General features: G+C 35.2%; 3 protein-coding genes across 3 annotated transcripts; 1 reads left to right on the top strand and 2 right to left on the bottom strand.

Annotated features, from left to right (window-relative positions):
- Nucleotides 1-395: 395 nt before the first annotated feature.
- Nucleotides 396-928, bottom strand: LOC112998120 (uncharacterized). The gene is made up of 2 exons (XM_026123997.2): nt 676-928; nt 396-595 (listed from the first exon to the last, which is right to left on the bottom strand). Exons 1-2 carry the CDS (start codon nt 844-846, stop codon nt 446-448), a joined length of 321 nt encoding a protein of 106 aa, XP_025979782.1. The 5' UTR covers nt 847-928; the 3' UTR covers nt 396-445.
- A 4,468-nt stretch (nt 929-5,396) lies between these two features.
- Nucleotides 5,397-6,492, top strand: LOC102663604 (uncharacterized). The gene is made up of 3 exons (XM_006589772.1): nt 5,397-5,488; nt 5,706-5,821; nt 6,314-6,492. Exons 1-3 carry the CDS (start codon nt 5,397-5,399, stop codon nt 6,490-6,492), a joined length of 387 nt encoding a protein of 128 aa, XP_006589835.1.
- An 8,180-nt stretch (nt 6,493-14,672) lies between these two features.
- LOC100816057 (thaumatin-like protein 1b) lies at nt 14,673-16,644 on the bottom strand. The gene is made up of 2 exons (XM_003535160.5): nt 16,489-16,644; nt 14,673-15,525 (listed from the first exon to the last, which is right to left on the bottom strand). The coding sequence occupies exons 1-2, from the start codon at nt 16,601-16,603 to the stop codon at nt 14,849-14,851; spliced, it is 792 nt and encodes a 263-aa protein (XP_003535208.2). The 5' UTR covers nt 16,604-16,644; the 3' UTR covers nt 14,673-14,848.
- Nucleotides 16,645-17,949: the final 1,305 nt, after the last annotated feature.

Genomic DNA, 17,949 nt, shown 5'->3' on the forward strand with positions numbered 1-17,949 from the left:
TAAGCTCAGATATGATTTTAAAATTTCCAACGGTGAGAATGTTCGAAATTGGGTTGCGAACGTGGTACTCCAATTTCACGACAATCCAACGGTGAAGGAGTCCGAGATAGTCGTTTTTCTAAGACATGTTAGGTGGACTGCGGAAAAAAAAGAGTTTTGAGAGGAGAAGGGGAAAAACGAAAATGAGGCCAAAAAGAGACACCTGAATTAACATAACTATTTATACCTAGGGTATTCAGCCTATTATTTGCTCTATATTTATTTATTTTATAAAAACAAACTCTATTTTATTTTCTATCAAACAAATAAATGAAATACCCTTTTTATTTTCTCTCAAATCATTATTTTAATTAATAATTATATCTCCTTATTTATTTATTTATAAAATCTCATCATTTTTCTAAAACTCTATTTATTTATAAATAACAATCCTTTTTAATCTAGATTACAAAAATTGGGATGTTACAATCATGACACCGACTCCAGCAGCACCCATACGATCAGGGTGTTCTGGTCGCCCAATAGCAACAGTCAGTACATCCTGACGTCCATGGGCGACAAATGAACCCTGTGAGGCCTCCTCCTCAAACGAATCCTGTAAAGAATACATTTATTGGTTTACTCAATCACACAATAAATATAAATAATTACAATTATTAATTGAAAGTGACTTACAATCTTCTCAGTAATTTCCTTTGCTGCCTCAGACGTCATTTGACCAATTTTCTTCATGCGGGCCATCTTCCACTTCACGTGTCGTCTGATGAGGGATGAAGAATCAATCACGGTGTCAGTGCTTCTGGATTGAGCAGCTTCCTCCAGTTTTTTTTTTCTCTTCTCATCCATCAACTTATTTTCTAAATATTCATAATCCCTACGAGACAATACGTGAGGGGTAGTGTTTTGTTTCTGGATGGCCTATGCCTTCTTTCACACATCCTGTAGAAATTAACAGTATTGAAAGTTATCATTACAAAGTATAACAGAAAGTGAATCTACTATTTAAAACAATGAAAATCACAAACTTACCTCCCACGAAGGGTCTTTGCGGGTCTGACAAAATTGGGCTCACTTCTCCTTGCTAATGTCGTACTTTTCACACACAGTGTCGTCGACACTGCCCTTGTCAACTGCAAGTGCCCATTTGGACGTCAAATCAGACTTAAACTATCTCCACCGCTCCCCTACAGTCTGAAGTATTTTCTTTTTTGTCCTTACATTAGATGCTTTAAGGATATCAAATTCAGCCTGACAAACAAAAAATTGCGTTTCATTGTTACTAAATTCTAATTTTTAGTTAACAAACAATATGCAACATGAAAACTAAAATACCTGAATATCCTCTCATATCAAATCCTTCTAATCAGCAGGGACTTGCTTCCAAATCTCGTATGTCACATCCACCTTATCACGAGTGATGATCCCCAAATATGTTCTTAACTTCTTTCTGTGGGGACCGTCCGCTTTCCCGGTAGCAGGATCCACATGGACTGGGGGTTTCTCTGCCCCAACTGGTCTAGTCTCCAGGGATCTTAGGCGTGTGGCCTTTCTTGTCCGCTTCAAGGTAGACGGCAAATGCAATGTTGTACTAGTAGGAGGAGGAGGAGGAGGAGAGTTGGGCGGTGTAGCCATTTGCCTGCAAAGAAGAAAACATTAGTTAATTAACATTATCACAAAACTAAATAACTTATGTAAATGAATGGACTTAAATGAAATACATAATAAGAAAATTACATTAGATGATGTTAATTAATCCTTCTTCATCAGGATCATTACGATTAACATGAACATCGTCAGCTTCTTCTCCGACGATGTTAGGAAACATTTGTGTGGACAAAGGACTAACATAAGTATCAATGTATGAATCATCATCTTCAACATTAACGCCAATTTTTTCCTGTGAAGAACCACTAACCACCTTTCATCACAAGGGTCTTGAACATAAAATAGCTATTTAGCTTGTTCTGCCATGTTGAAAGGGTTATTCTGGTAAGCGAGTTTCTTTAGATATACCAACGTAAATCCTACATCATCAGTCCGCACACAAGTGTTGCTGTCAACCCATTTACATTTGAAAACACAGACAATAAATTTGATATAGTTAAGCTCCCAAATTTTTTCAATGAACCCAAAGTAAGGGATGAAAGCTACACGGGGATTATCATCATGTACACTAGCAAAGTGTTGAGATTCAGCCCTTAGGATGACCTCACTATTTTGCATTGTGCTTTTCTCGTCTTGCACTTTTGTATAGAAGGAATACTTGTTTATATTGTATCCTTGCCAAGTTATAACATTTCTTTTAAGCCCATCTGCAAGCTTTCCTTACGTTTCAAAAGCATTATCATCAACAAAGATTGTATCTTTAAACCAATCTAGGAAAGTCTTGTTATGCTTTTTCAAGACCCTGTTCTTTGACATTTTTGGATTACTTTCCTTCACTAAACCTTCATGGCGAAGTATGTATGGCAAAACTTCATTACTGTTATTCAACACATACAAATGAGCTTGTGGCAAATCTTCTACAGTTGGAGTGATAACATTCAATCCTCTTGAACCCTTGCCTCCCACTATTTCATCATGCCGAGACTCGGGAAGTCCAACAGGTTAAGCATTTTCAATGTACTCTGAACAAAATTCAATGGCTTCTTCTGCAATGTACCTTTCAACAATAAATGCTTCCAGACGATGTAGATTCTTGGTACACCCTTTTAAGATCTCCATGTATTGCTCAACCGTGTACATCCACCGCAAATAAAAAGGACCACAACATCTGACTTCTCTGACCAGATGAACAATTAAGTGAACCATGATGTCAAAGAAAGCAGGAGGAAAATACATCTCCAACTAACACATTATAATAGTAGCCTTGTTTTGTAGCTCATCTAACTTCACAGGATCAAGGACTTTGCTACATATGGCATTGAAGAAAAAGTACACCCGAGTTATGGCAAACCTGACTTTGTTAGACAAAATGTCTTGTATGGCCACGATTAACAATTGTTGCATCAAGACGTGACAATCGTGAGACTTTAACCCTACCAACTTAAGATCCTTCAACTGCACAAGACTCTTTATATTTGAAGAGTATCCTTGTTGGACTTTGACCCGGTGCAGACACTGACAAAAACTAATATTCTCTTTTCTGGACAAAGTATGACAAGCTGGAGGCAAGTATATTTTCTTACCATCAGACATTGGAAGCAACTGCGATCGTATACCCATCTTAGCAAGATCTTGATGAGTATTCAAACCATCTTTCATCTTGCCTTGAATGTTAAGGAGCGTCCCAATGACACTATCACATACATTTTTCTCCATATGCATAACATCAATACAATGTCTAACGTCCAGATCAGACCAGTACGGAAGATCAAAGAAAATCGACCTCTTCTTCCATGTGCAAGTCTTACTTTTTTCCTTCTTTTGGGTTTTTCCAAATATAGTATTAAGATGTTTAACCCGCTGGAAGACCTGATCACCAGTTAACGGTATCGGCATAGTTCATGCTCTGGACTTCCATTAAATGTTTTTTCAATCGCTTGTAAGGGTGATGAGGTTTTAGAAAACATCGATGCCTAATGTACATTATTTTCCTACCATGTTTCAGTTGTATGTAACTTGTGTCTTCTTCACAGATATGCACAATGGCCCTTAACACTGTAACTGCTCAAATTCCCATATGCTGGAAAGTCATTAATGGTACAAAAAAGCATTGCACGCCTTTGAAAAGTCTCATTCCGAAACTCATCAAACACTAAAACCCCTTCATCCCATAACTTTGTCAAGTCTTCAATCAATGGACTTAGATAAACATTGACAGAGCATTCCATCGCAGTTTCTCTCATTTGCATGCCATGTAAGGTCTTTTGCGTCATCTCCATTAGCAAACAGACGCTTAAACCTTGGAATGATGGGAAGATACCACAACACCTTCGTTGGGTGGCCCTTCTTTGAGTTTTCGTCACTACTACACTCGTCATCATCCTTCACTTTGTACTGTGATACCCCACACTTAGGACATTTGGAAATTTCTTGAAATTCATGTCTGTACAGTATGCAATCATTCGGGCAAACATGAATCTTCTGATACTCCATACCCATCGAACACAATATCTTCTTGGCCTAATAGTAACTTTTAGGCAACATGTTGTCCTCTGGAAGCATATCGTGCACTACTTGAAATAGTGAACTAAAGCTTTTGTCACTCCATCCATATCTGGCCTTGACATTAACTAGACTTAACACCGTTGACAACATCATCAAGGAATTTTTGCACCTCGAATACAAAGACTTCTTTGAATCACTTTGCAATGTATCATACATAGGGGCATGTGCTTGCTGAAAAGACTTTTGTCCAAGGTCACGAATCATATCCTCCAAGCGATCTCCCTTTTCTACATCAAACGGTTCAGATTGGGACCCACTCTGCATGCCTGTCAATTCACCATGTCATATCCACGTTGTATAATTCTTCTTAATCCCATCACACAATAGATGCTCTCGTATGTTGTCCAATATTTGTCGTCTCCCATTTAAACCATTTATACAAGGACAAAAAAAATTTCTATCCTCATTCAATCAACTTCTTTTGGAGGCAAATTGCAAGAACTCTTCTACGCCTTCCTCATATGTAGGACTCATGCGACTTTTGTTCATCCAACTTCGATCCATCTAAATAATAACTCCGTGATACTCACAAAGTTATCCGATGCATGAAAATCTCACTTTTTTATTATAGGTGTGGCCTTATCCCATTCAGGAAGATATTTTTTTTATGCTAGCTTCATACGTCAAAGTTGATTCTATTTTGTTAAATTTGACAAAATTTTGACAGCATTTCGCATTGGTCTCCAAGTACACGACATGAAATCAGTGAGATTAATTCCCCGATAATCAATTATGCACTTAGAGAACAACTAGAAATGCATTATACCAAAATTTCATCAAATTAAACAAAATAATGTTAACCTTAATGCATGAATCTACCATAAAAATATTAGTCTCCCCAAATTTTTCAAACGGACAATTCAAGATTGAATACGATGATTAATGCAAACTGTCTGCAAGAATCATTATATTCAATCTCAAACGGGAATCTAAGGTTTACTCATCATGAACATAATTTGCATAGCATATATTAGTTGTCATTAATGGCAGTGAACAAGTAATAAAAACATTAATTGGTAACAAATATTTGTACCTATGATAATGAGCAGCACGGTCCAAAAACATAGCAATAATCATATCCAATAAAGAACTCAATAACCACCTACAATAATGAATCATACCATAAGGTGTAAGTTTGAATAGTTGTGCAATAACATTCAAAAGCAAACACAAACATTGAAACATTCAAGTGAGTTCGAGTACATTTGTTTTTCTTTTTCACAAAAATGGTGAGAACACCGTCTTGTGACAAAAGTGGAATGAGGAAAGGTACTTGGACTCCAAAGGAAGATATGAAGTTAATTGCTTATGTTACTAGGTATGGTTGCTCGAATTGGTGCCAACTCCCTAAGTTATATAATTTTGACTTATATATATATATATATATATATATATATATATATATTGTAACACTAGTCAAAATTATAATGAAGCAATTAAACTTTGATATTGTGTTGGTGTGATATTCAAACTTAGTCCAAAAGAATCTTCCTCATTTCCATTGTTTTTTGTTGCTTCATGGACTGCATTTGCAGTGATGTTGTTGGCAGCAACTCCATTGGATGCTTGATTATGGTATCCTGGCCTTTTGGGATAGCAAGGATGCCTAGGAGGTTGTCCGTGCTTGCTGTAACAAAACGAGCTAAAACATGTATGTACCACATTGTTATAATAGCAGCCATGTAGTTCCCAGCAACATATGTTCTTAATTCGATTGATGGTTTTGGCGCTGTCTAGGAAGAGGCAGTGACTAAAAAGCTTTGTCTAATACATTTTTCCAGTCAAATCTTTGATTTTGAAACAGGAAACAACCAAGCAATATTCCATCTATACCAAATTGCCCAAATAATGGTAAACAACAAATCAGTTTGGTCCCTGTCATCATTTCCATCCAGATAATGGTACTCATATTTAATTGATAGTTATTAGCATCCCTTTTAGTTAGCCACTACAAATGGGGTGTAGTGTAATATTGGAGAAAATTTAGGGTTTTATGTTATACAGACAAAGCTCAAGGGAGGAGAGTATAAATTACTCTAAAAATTAGACGGAATTCCAATAATTAAAAGCAGGCTCTGTAAAAAGAAAATTCTTTTGGTTTTGGATGATGTTGACAAGTTGGTTCAATTAGAACATCTTGCAGGTGGACTAGATTGGTTTGGTTTTGGAAGCAGAATTACTATCACAACTACAGATATACATCTGCTGCATGTTCATGGTGTTGAAAGAGCCTATGAAGTAGAAGAACTAAATCATGAAGAAGCCCTTGAATTGTTCAACTGGAGGGCCTTCAGAGGAAACAAGTTAATCCTAGTTATATAGACATTGCAAATAGAGTAATACAACATTCAAATGGCCTTCCATTATCACTGGAAATAATAGGTTCCATTTTATGTGGTAAAACAGAGCTGGATTGGAAGTCAGCATTAGATGCTTATGAAAGAATTCCTCATAAAAATATTCAGGAAATCCTAAGAGTAAGCTATGATAGTTTACAGGAATTTGAGAAGAAAATGTTTTTAGACATGACTTGCTTCTTTAAAGGATACAGACTAGGTGAAGTCATAAACTTTAGCTATTGGGATGTACATAATAAGGACTCGATGGATTTTGAGTAGGCTCTTGGGTATTGACTCAATTGTCAACCATGTTTGGCACCACACAGTATCAGTAGAGCTCCATGAAATGAAATAAAAAGTAACAAAGGGAGGGACAAAATCTAAGACAATTGTTGAGTGAAGGACCACTTTTTCATTAGTTAATCATTGGTTATGCAGAGGAATGTATAGCCTGAATATTACACAGAATGGATAGGATCGAATCTAGGGGACAAAAATGGCAAAAAAAAAACGCATATGGGTGTCAGCTACGGTCAAAATACAGCTCACAAATAATACAATAGACTACTATTCTACGGTCCCCTATAGTTTTAGAAACAATTGCTGGCTGTGCAGTTAAAAAATTCATAATTCAAGCAAATCTATCTCCCCTTCTAACATTAAAATTACTTTATTGAATTATATAATACAAAACTAAGGGCAGGGGGTCTTAATGAATTTGGGCATATCATTTTTTTCAGATGTTAGTACTTAACCTACATATAGACAGAGTTCACAGACAATACTTTTCATTCTCCCTCCCAACTAAATAATCCTCCCTCACCACTACAATAATCAGTGGTGCATTACCTGTACCGTACATCATGCTAGGTAGAGGGAATTTTTTTTAGGAATTAGGAGCAAAGCTTTATCATTCTCACCACAATATGTACCCATCATTCATCCTAATAATAATTAGATAGAAGATCCTAGTTCTGCATGATAGATGTGATATACCCTCAAACTCCACAACTAACAAATTTCACAGCCATAACATTTCACCATCCTATCATTTCCTTGGCCTCTATATAACCCATCTCCTTCACACATGCCACTCATCAAACACAAATTGCAAGAACCTTGCATTCCAATCATTCACATTCATCCAGAATCATCAAAGCCATCCAAAGGGCTTGACTTGGCAACTGGAAGATGAAGCAAGCAACTATTTTCTCCTTCTCACTCTTCCTACTCCTTTTCTCCACCACCATGGCCATTTCACCAGCACCTGCAGCAGCACCAAAAGCCCCAGCAAAAACTCCTCCTACCCCAAAGGCAATAGCACCATCACCAAATTTATATCTATTTATAGATAAATTTTATTTAATGCTTTATTAGGTTTCCTATCTATTGTATATTACTGTATGTATATAAAAAAATAAGAGACAAAGAGAGAGACATGAGGGAAAAGTGATGTCTCAGCTTCTGCTTGCTTAGTCTTCATGGCAAAATGTTCTGTGGACACACTGCTGCTATTATCCTTGACATTTGCATGCTCTATATATTCCTATAACTTGCTTCTTCACAGTCTCATACTGTTTACTGATATGGAAACTTGAGACTAGACAAAATATGTCATTTCCCAAATCTCATTTATTAAAAGCTAGTGGACAGTGAGAAACAACCATAACGAATTCATTAAAAGATCAATGGATCCACACCTAGCACGCTATGCCTTACCTAGTAGGAGGAGATCCACAGAGAGACATTTAGCATTTGGCAGTTATGCAGATTGTTCGTGACTTTGGATGTTATATTTGGTGCAAGAATATTTGGCATGGTTAAAGAAGAATAGGGTCAGGCCATTTGAGTGTAACTGATGTGTGTGGATGAAATTGAGATTTTGGGACACAAAGAGAGGTTGTATTATTGTAGACCACCTAGATAATTCTGTTTCGACAAATTACTAAAAGATCTCTTTTTATTTATAATATGAGAAAACAGACCATATACTTATAGCAATTTTATACTACTGTTATTCAACAAACTACATATATGTTAAGTTTATCTCCTTATCTTACAAATCATATTATCAGTCATTCTTTATTAGTTCATAGTGACTTCATACAAATAATGGTATTTGGTGTGTGTCACCAACCTGCAAGCCAAATAATTTGGCAGCAAGTAGATATGTTAGGAAAATCAGAACAACAAGAAACCCAAATCCCAGAGCCGATGACAAAAACCAGTTCCTATTGCCACCACAACTTGCTATACCAGGGTATCCATGAGCTGAGCCATCCTAGTTACATTTAATCGAACCCAACTTAGGGGATGCCAAATGACATCGTTGATGCAAATGGACTTTCTAGGGTGGCCATTAATACCCACCACTCTCATTAATCCACCACACTCAGTCACTCACTGTGTGCTTACTACTTAGCAAACAAAGGAACTTTATTGACTAGTATTAGTGGCAACTTTACTGACTAGTATTAGTGGCAAACAAAGCAACTTTATAAACAGAACACACTCAGACCTCATAAATTTGTAATAGCTGACAAATTTTGCATTCAAGATCAGTTATTTATAAATAGAACACACTCAGCCCACACTCAGTTATTTATAAATAGAACACACTCAAATCCAAAACTATCAGTAACACAGTACGCACCTTAATCGTGACAGTGATGAACCCCAACTCGTTTGCAAGTTCAGTAGCGCAGTTGTAGGTTCAGTGTGAGACGACAATGTGAGGAGGAGGAGACAACAATGACAGGGTAAGGAGGAGACAACAATGAGGAGGAGACGACAGGGTGAGGAGGACAAAGGAGAAAGAGGGTTTGCCAGACTGAGCGCGCATGGGCAAAAGTGAATTGGGGTTTTAATTTACCAATAACACTATATCGATTTTTTTTAAAAAAACCGATGTTAACTAATTGATATTAACATCGATTTTAAAAAAACTGATGTTAATTACTTGATGTTAACCTCGATTTTGGAAAAACCGATGTTAACTACTTGATATTAACATTAGTTATTGAAAAAATCGATGTTAACCTCAATTATAAAACCGATGTTAACTAAAAATGCCACTGTGTTTTCTTTTTAACATCAATTTTTTGAAAAATTGAAATTAACCCTGCCATATTAATTCTATAAATTCTAGTAGTGATGTTTTGCTTTTGAAATGAAAATAAACCCATAGAAGGTAAAAATGGATTGACCTAGACACCATATATAACCACATGAAGACATACCCATTGTGGTTTGAGGTTGCGACCATTCGGATCAGAGTAGAAAGATGATAGAACTATCCTCCCAACAAATGTTGGACAATCAGAGTCTTGATTAATCCGGCGTGTGATCAAAAGATAAATAAAATCTGATCAAAAATTAAACTTAGATAATATTTGAATTATTTAACTTTAACTTCACCACATTAATCATTTGTGTTTAATTACTTTATTAAACATATTTGGTTCTACTACATCATAAAAGTGATATTTTAATATTTGTTAAATAAGTTAATAGTTATAGTTTCTAAGTCATAAACATAATTTATTACTTTTTCTCAACAGATTTCCTACCTAAATTTTACCTAAAATACTCAAGATGTTAAAAATAATGTCCGAAAAATGTGCATGTTAGCATGCATATTACTCCTCCAATGGACTTTGGCATGCATAGATTTATTTTTTCGCCATAAATTAAGGTATGCCTGCACTAACATAGCATTCCCACTTCCCACTTACGCGTTAACGACTCCATAAAAAATTTTATTTTATTTTTTAAAAAAAAAAACTCCACGATTAATTTCATCACGAAAGACTATACTTTCATGATCAGTCCTGATGGGGTCAAGTTCAAGATTTCAAAGTTCAAACGGGAAAGCGACAAGGTTGAGTTCCTGCTAAAATACGTTTTTTTTTTCTTTCCCTGGAATATATGAGGCCGAAGACACCCTTTAACGGGTCGGGTCACAGTTAGTATGAGAAAAGTTGTCTTGAAAGCTTCAAGTTAGCATTAAGATGTTTATTTAAATAAATACGGGTCAATTTGATCATTAAGTTGAGATGAACTTTGTTTTTTAATCATACTAAAATAAGATCAAATTGGTTTTGAAAAAAAAAGTTCATAATAATAATTAGTGTATATATGTTTATCATATAATTGATTTTGAAAAATTAATAATAAATGAGGCAGACGAATCTACTTGGAAGACATTGGAGCAACTGTCTCTAATAACTTTTAACTTTTTTAATATAATACACGTGTAATTATGAATGGTGTCTATAATATTTTTTATTTATATAGGAATCAAAGTTTAGTATAAGGAAATTAATTTACATCAACTTATATACAATGGTCAAATCAATTGAATTAGATCTTCTTAATATTAATATTACGTGTAAAATATTTTTTTTTGAAAAACTGAAAATTATGTCCATAATATGAAATATAATCTAAAATATCATCAATCTAGCTATAATATAAGTATTGTTTCCACAGATTTATGTATATGAACATTGTTTCCACACAATATAAATTTTTCTGGTAAAGGCAATGATTTTCAAAGAACATAGAGGATAAAAAAAAATTGAGTATACTATTTGATAATAAAAGTAGAATTAGATGAATTACTTTTAAAGTGCAGCATAGATGTAATTTATTAACCTAGCTCACAGTAAAAAAACATTATTTTAAAACCATTAAATTTTTTCATTTCTTCCACAATTGACTTCAATTCACTGCATAATGTATGTACGCCTCAATTTTAGTTGTTGTACTCCTTAAATTCTTATTTTAATGGATGTAATAGTTTTTTAGGGTTAACTTTATATTTTTTTATGAATGTAATAATTTTCGTAAGATCAACCAGTCTAAATTCATCAATTATGTTGAACAGATTAAAAACATATCTCACGCAAAAATTATATGTAGTTCCATTAGACTCATTGATGTTGTAATAAATCCTTGGACTACTAAGGTTTCCCAATAACAAAATGTAGAATGTTTCATAATTTATTATAATAAATAAAATTTATTTTAAATATATTTAAATTATTATTATTATTATTATTATTATTATTATTATTATTATTATTATTATTATTATTATTATTATACAAAATATATCTAATTCTCTTTAATTATTAAGAAATATATCTCAAGAGTTACATATTAAGTTTTTTTTTTTAATCATACAGATTAAGTTGTATACTATGCTTCAATATTATGTAACTAAAGAAACAAAGGCTAATTAAGCTTTCAAGTGACGCCATTTTTGAAAATGTAATTTTTTTTTTTTAATAACAACAATGAGATTTGAACCTCGGATAACATGCAAACTATCCAAATTTTCCGCCATTAGACCGATTCTAGTGGATTTTCTGAATCTATATCATCTCAAGTATAATAGTGTGAAACTAATAACAGTTAAGAAAAAACTAAATTGTTCAGAATTTTGAAAATACAAATCTATAATCATGTAGATGTATAAACTCACTCCCACTGTACTAAAAGATTAGTATACGCAACTGAAGCAAGATTTATTACTTGAGCTATTTTCCAAGGCAATAATCACAGCACTTAAGTCATGCCATAGCCTTCTCACATGCTTGCCTTTGTTTATTTAGACAAAATACATAAACACATATGGAATCATCTACCGGACTTCAAAACACTAGAAAAGGCATACCAACTGCTAGAAACTAGTCAAACTACAAAGGTTTACTGAGTGATTTTTGTGCTTACCGGCGGATTTTGGCCATCAGTAATTAGGCTTTTTCTAGTAGTGCCAAGTTCGTTTCAAATAGCAGCTTGCTAAGCTACACTAGTACAAGCAAAGCACTTCATTATGAAGCTTTCCAAGAAGAAAGTGGTGAAGTATCAGATTTCTTCCAAGTAGGTACCTCATCACCGTATCTATCACCCTTGACAGCATCTGTTAGATTTCATCTTAAAACCAATTGGCATTAAGTGAAGTTGCCCAACAGGTATATAAGCTGCACTCCAAGGATTGAGGCAGCCGATGTGGGACTAGGATATTTTTCCAATACACCCCCTTCACGCCCAACACTTATTGGGCTTGGTGCGTGAACCACAAATGGTGGGTGCTTGTCGCAGCAGAAGCGAAGACGAGGTCCCAGAGTCAAAGCCTGCTCTGATACCATGTTAGATTTTATAGTGCAGCCAAGGCATCCGAAAGGTCCCCTTAAAAACCGGTTCATAAGGGGGTGGTCTACCCAGCTATATAAGCACTTATTATGTTCATGAATTATCCGATGTGGGACTATTCTTAACACGCCCCCTCGAGCCAGGGCTCGTCACCACAAAGCGAGGACTGGCGGCACCCACCGGACAGAAGCAGAATATGGAAAACAACTGCGAGCACTCTGGTTGCTTAGAGAATGTATCAACTTTCATGGGTTTTGCTACCTTGCAGCCTCTGTTGAGCTAGCAGTTTTCCATATCATTTTGATGTTTATTTGAAAGCTGGATAGGTGATGTGGGACTTGGATATTTTTCCAATAGCATCTACACCAGCAAAGGACTCAAGTTCTGTCATTTCTTCTGGTGTTAGTTGGACAGACTAAGCCTCAATGTTTTCCCTACCAGGTATTAATTGGGCACACATCTTCTCCTATGTTGACTGCGCCACTGCTGACTGCGCCACTGCTGACTGCGCCTCCGGTCAAGTCGCATGCAATGGTGCCCGTTCAATCCCGCCGGCAACCTAGGCAGAAATTACCGTTGCAAAAAACGGAGGACAAGATTTCTATGAGGTGAGCAAATCCAGCCTACATACACTGGATTCGTCAAACCAAATTATTATACATTAATTGTGTCTCGGCAATGTCTTATATGCTCCTATGTTGCACAAGCTTTGGTTTTTGTTTCTCAATTAGTTATGCAAGTCTAACCAAGTTTTTTTTTTATTAAGGACTAAATGAAGGAAATGCATCATTGCAAGTTGCTTACTCCATCAATCTCTTCTCATGCCTACTCAATTCAGACTTCTACCTCCTTTCGTCTTGGCATCAAAGACTCGGTCATCCCATTCACCTCTCGTGTCCTTCATCGTGCGCCTCAAGTCCAACAAAATTTCTATTCTTGTCTCATCTGGAGTCTTGTAATTAATAAGAGTCATAAATTACCATTCAATGAATCTTCTTTGACCCGCACCAATCCTTTAGATATTATATATATAGTCTGATGTTTTGCAAGGGGGACCTTCTCTCTTTGTTTAAATTCAATAGAAAGCTGTGTAACATCTTTGACCCATCACAAAAAAAAAAAAAAAATTCCATTCTTAGTTTTCCCTATTATATATGTACAGCAAATACACTTGGTTATATCCGATGAAATTTAAATATGATGTTGCACTTATCTTACCAATTCTTAGAAATCTGGTGGAAAAAATCAATTCAATGACAAAAAAAGAAGAAGACAGAAATTAAAAGAAAAAAGACATTACACTCTGATAATGGTGGATAATTCATTAAACACAAATATTTTTTTTCAAATCATGGTATCGCTCATTTAACTACTAGATCCACTCCACCCCGAGAACATGCATAATGGTCGGTCCAAGCGAAAACATAGGCATTTACTTGAAATTGCTCGGTGCCCCTTTCATCCTAAGCATCCTTTCCACCACGATATTGGACTTTAATCTGTGCTCCAAACAACAACATATCTAATATTAAACCGGCTCCCTACTCGATCCCAATCCTAAAATCAAATTCTCTTACTTCACTATATTTCATCATGAACCCAAGTACACCAAATTAAAAATATTGGGATGTCTATGCTTTCCTAAGCTTAAACATACACAACTCAAAAGCTTCAACCAAGTTTTGAACCGTATGTATTCCTTGGTTACAATCTCATCCATTGATTGAATTGTTTTATGATCAAATACCTCAGCAATCTTACATTGTTTTACAATCCTATTCCTTTTACAATTAACAGTGTTTACATGGTTTTTTTGGTACATGAAAGGATTAATTTGTCATTCTGTTAAAAAAATTACAAAACACAAGCAACATTCTTTCTTATATTTTTTATTTTATCGTTATAGAAGTTATTCCATTAATGATCAAAGAAGTTAAAAACGAAGGTAAAGCGGCACATATAAAAAAACCACCCAGTCCAAATTAATCACGTACAGAAAATCAATTATAAAAGCTAAACTTTATTAATTGGATGGTAATTCATCAATACAATCACCGAAATCACGTGATTTATTATTCATACTATATAACCTATGAGTGGGTAATAGTATTTGTGTATTCACTTATTTTAAACGGAGGGATATATAACCAATTAAGTCGATCTCTCCACTGGTGAGCACTTCAAGGGCAGAATGTGATGGCATAATCAGGCCTGTTGGAGCAAGTGAAAGTGCTGCTCTTATCATCGTAAGCGTAGGAATAAGCATCGGGACACTGCTCCTCGAAAATCTGAGAGTAGTTCGTAGGTGGACATGTTTCTGCGGTGTTGTTAGGTCCAGTGCAGCAATATCTATCTTCCTTAAAAGCCTCGCAAGCACTCTTGCAAGCGATGACGTTGCCATCGGACCCTTTGACTTGAAGCTCCGCAGGGCACACAGAGTTAATGTTCTTAGGGCAACTTGAGGTTTTGCAATCGCCACTCCCACCTTGTGGGGTTACGGACATGGGCACGTTGAAGCCATCCACGTTGCTCACGTCGTAGAAATCTTGCCCTCCGTTTGCTGCAACTGTGATTTCTACCAAAGTAGCTGGCGGGATTGCACCGGCACCGTTGCATGCGACTTGACCGGAGGCGCAATCGGCGGTGGCGCAGCTGAACCTTCCGTTGTTGTTGGAGCATCCTGTTCGGGCCCAGAACCGACCGGACCATGGAGATGGAAGGTCCACAGAGTTGGATGCTCCTGGACCCAACTCGAAACCAGTTGTTGATAATTGGGGCTTTTGGTCACCGGTTAGGGTTCCTGGCCATACCGTGTATGTGCACTTGTTATTGAAACTAACCTTGGCTCCTTCAGCCGCTGCATACAAAACCAAAATCATCAGCTGCTACAAGCATATTTATATTTATCCATAAACAGCATTGCTATATATATAGTACAAAAATCAAAATGTACAGAAATTATATAAAAAAAATGTGTTAAATTCTTATGGATAAAGATTGGTTAAATTTAAATTAAGAATTTGAAGGCAAGACCTTTTAAAGAAATCAAAGGCGGAGGGAGTTATAAATTTTGGTAGTGCTGCTGTACATATTAGCAGTTTTCCTATTATAAATATCACCGAAATTTGTTTTACAGAAAAAAAAAAAAAATACCCTTGAGGTGGCTGTTAACCAATGTTTGAAAATTAGATTTTATGAGAAAAGAATGAAAATTATTTTCTTTTATTCCACATAAATATTATTTAATTTGATAGTTTAAAAATTAAAATGATTGATTAACAAAAATTAATATTTTAATATATTCTAATTTTTAATAGTTTTATAAATATTAAATAACTATTTAAAATATAATAAAAAAAATTGTTTCTCTTTTTGGTTTCAAAGTATCATCTCAAACATATCCTCTTAGCTAGGAGGTAAGATTTAAATAAGAAAGAAAAAAATATAAATGTAATAAGTGATATAATGATCATAAGAGAAAGAAAGCGATAAAAGTGTGTAATAAGTAAAAATTTAGTTGTGAAAATAGTTGCTCATTCTTTTGGGACTTGATTAATTAGTTTGTATATACTATATTTCAGTAACACAAGGTTTACGTATACCACCAAAATAACGGTGAGGAAAATCTTATTAAGTAGCACAAGGTGTAACAACTTAATTCTTTGATCCAGGTTGACATATAGGGCATAATAACAATTAATATCAGGAATGTCTATATTCTTACATGAATGAGTGTAATAACTATTAAGACAAGTCTGCATACGAGATAAAGAAAAGAAGAAAATAAATGAAAAGTGGAATGCTATTGAAATATATATACCGTAGAAGAGGAATGCAAATAAAAGGCAGAGAGCAACACGGGTGGTCGTCATTGTTGGATATGTATAATTTTCGTTTTGCAGGTGCAATGGTGAGTTTTGCATGTTGGAAGTCATGCTATTTATAGGCTACGCAGCTTGAATCTTCAACAATTAGCATTTGATACGTGGAACAATTCCGTTGCATTATGACAAAAAAAAACTGAGTTAGTCCAAGGCTGCTGCAAACTTGACCACGAAAAGGGGCTGCTGTCGTATCCAATGTGTCGAATTGTCTAAATTGTTAATGTTCTGATCTACCGGGATCCACGGCGTGAATGTTTCGATAGTTTATTCATAAAGAAAATTCCTTCATCTTAATCTTCTATTACGTGATGGGAAGAAAGAGTTAGTGAATTCCAAAGAAAAAAATTGCCTTCTATCAACTGGAATAGATACAGACTAGCCATTTCGTATATAGGCCAAACATGTTCTGGTCCTATTTCTTGTTATTACAATTTGAACAGTCCGTAATTAAAAGAAATATGTTATGGATTGTCCAGTCCACAATGTATTTTTTTATTATGGACGTTGAATCTGCAATACAATTTCTATTACGTATTGAACAATACATAATACTTTTATATGGATTGATTAATCTGTAATAGAGACCACTTCGTGCTTTAGTAAGGCCATTTGTTGGAAATAAGGCTTTTATGTTTAGGAAAAATGTTTAGGAATATTGGAGACTTTGAATAGAAACTTGATAGGAAGGAAAATTCTTTATGGAGGAGAGAACTTTGTATTTTTTGCTTGATACAAATGTGTAGGATTACATCTCTATTTATACTACTCTAAGGAGAATTCTAGACACACTAATTCTAGAGAGTTCTCAACTCTAGAGATCCAAAGAGTATTCTAGAGAATATTACAACTATAAGAAATATCTAGACACTCCAAACACTACAAGAATTCTCTAGAAACATGACCCATAATTACTTAAGCCCAAAATAACTAAGTCCAAGGAACCAAATAATTAATTTAGGCCCAAATCAAGTTTATATTTCAACATCCCCCCTTAAACTTGATTTGTGACTCCAAGCATACTCCTTAGCTTCACGAAAGTTTCCAACTTGAGTGGCTTTGTGAAAATGTCGGCAGCTTGATCTTGAGACATCACATACTTCAACTTTACCTCCTTCTTCTCAATGCATTCTCTTATGAAGTGGTAACGGGTGTCGATGTGCTTACTTCTTTCATGAAAGACTGGATTCTTTGCCAAAGCGAGTGCTGATTTATTGTCAACACATATTTCCATAGGTTCTTCTTGTGGCATTTTTAACTCTTTCAACAAGTTCCTTAGCCAAATTGCATGACAAACGCATGATGTGGCCGCGACATACTCGGCTTCACAAGTTGATAGTGTGACTATTGGTTGCTTCTTTGACATCCAAGTGAAAGCAGTATCTCCCATAAAGAACACA

This window comes from Glycine max, chromosome 10 (genome assembly GCF_000004515.6).
Source record: "Glycine max cultivar Williams 82 chromosome 10, Glycine_max_v4.0, whole genome shotgun sequence".
In the NCBI taxonomy this organism is placed as follows: domain Eukaryota; kingdom Viridiplantae; phylum Streptophyta; class Magnoliopsida; order Fabales; family Fabaceae; genus Glycine; species Glycine max.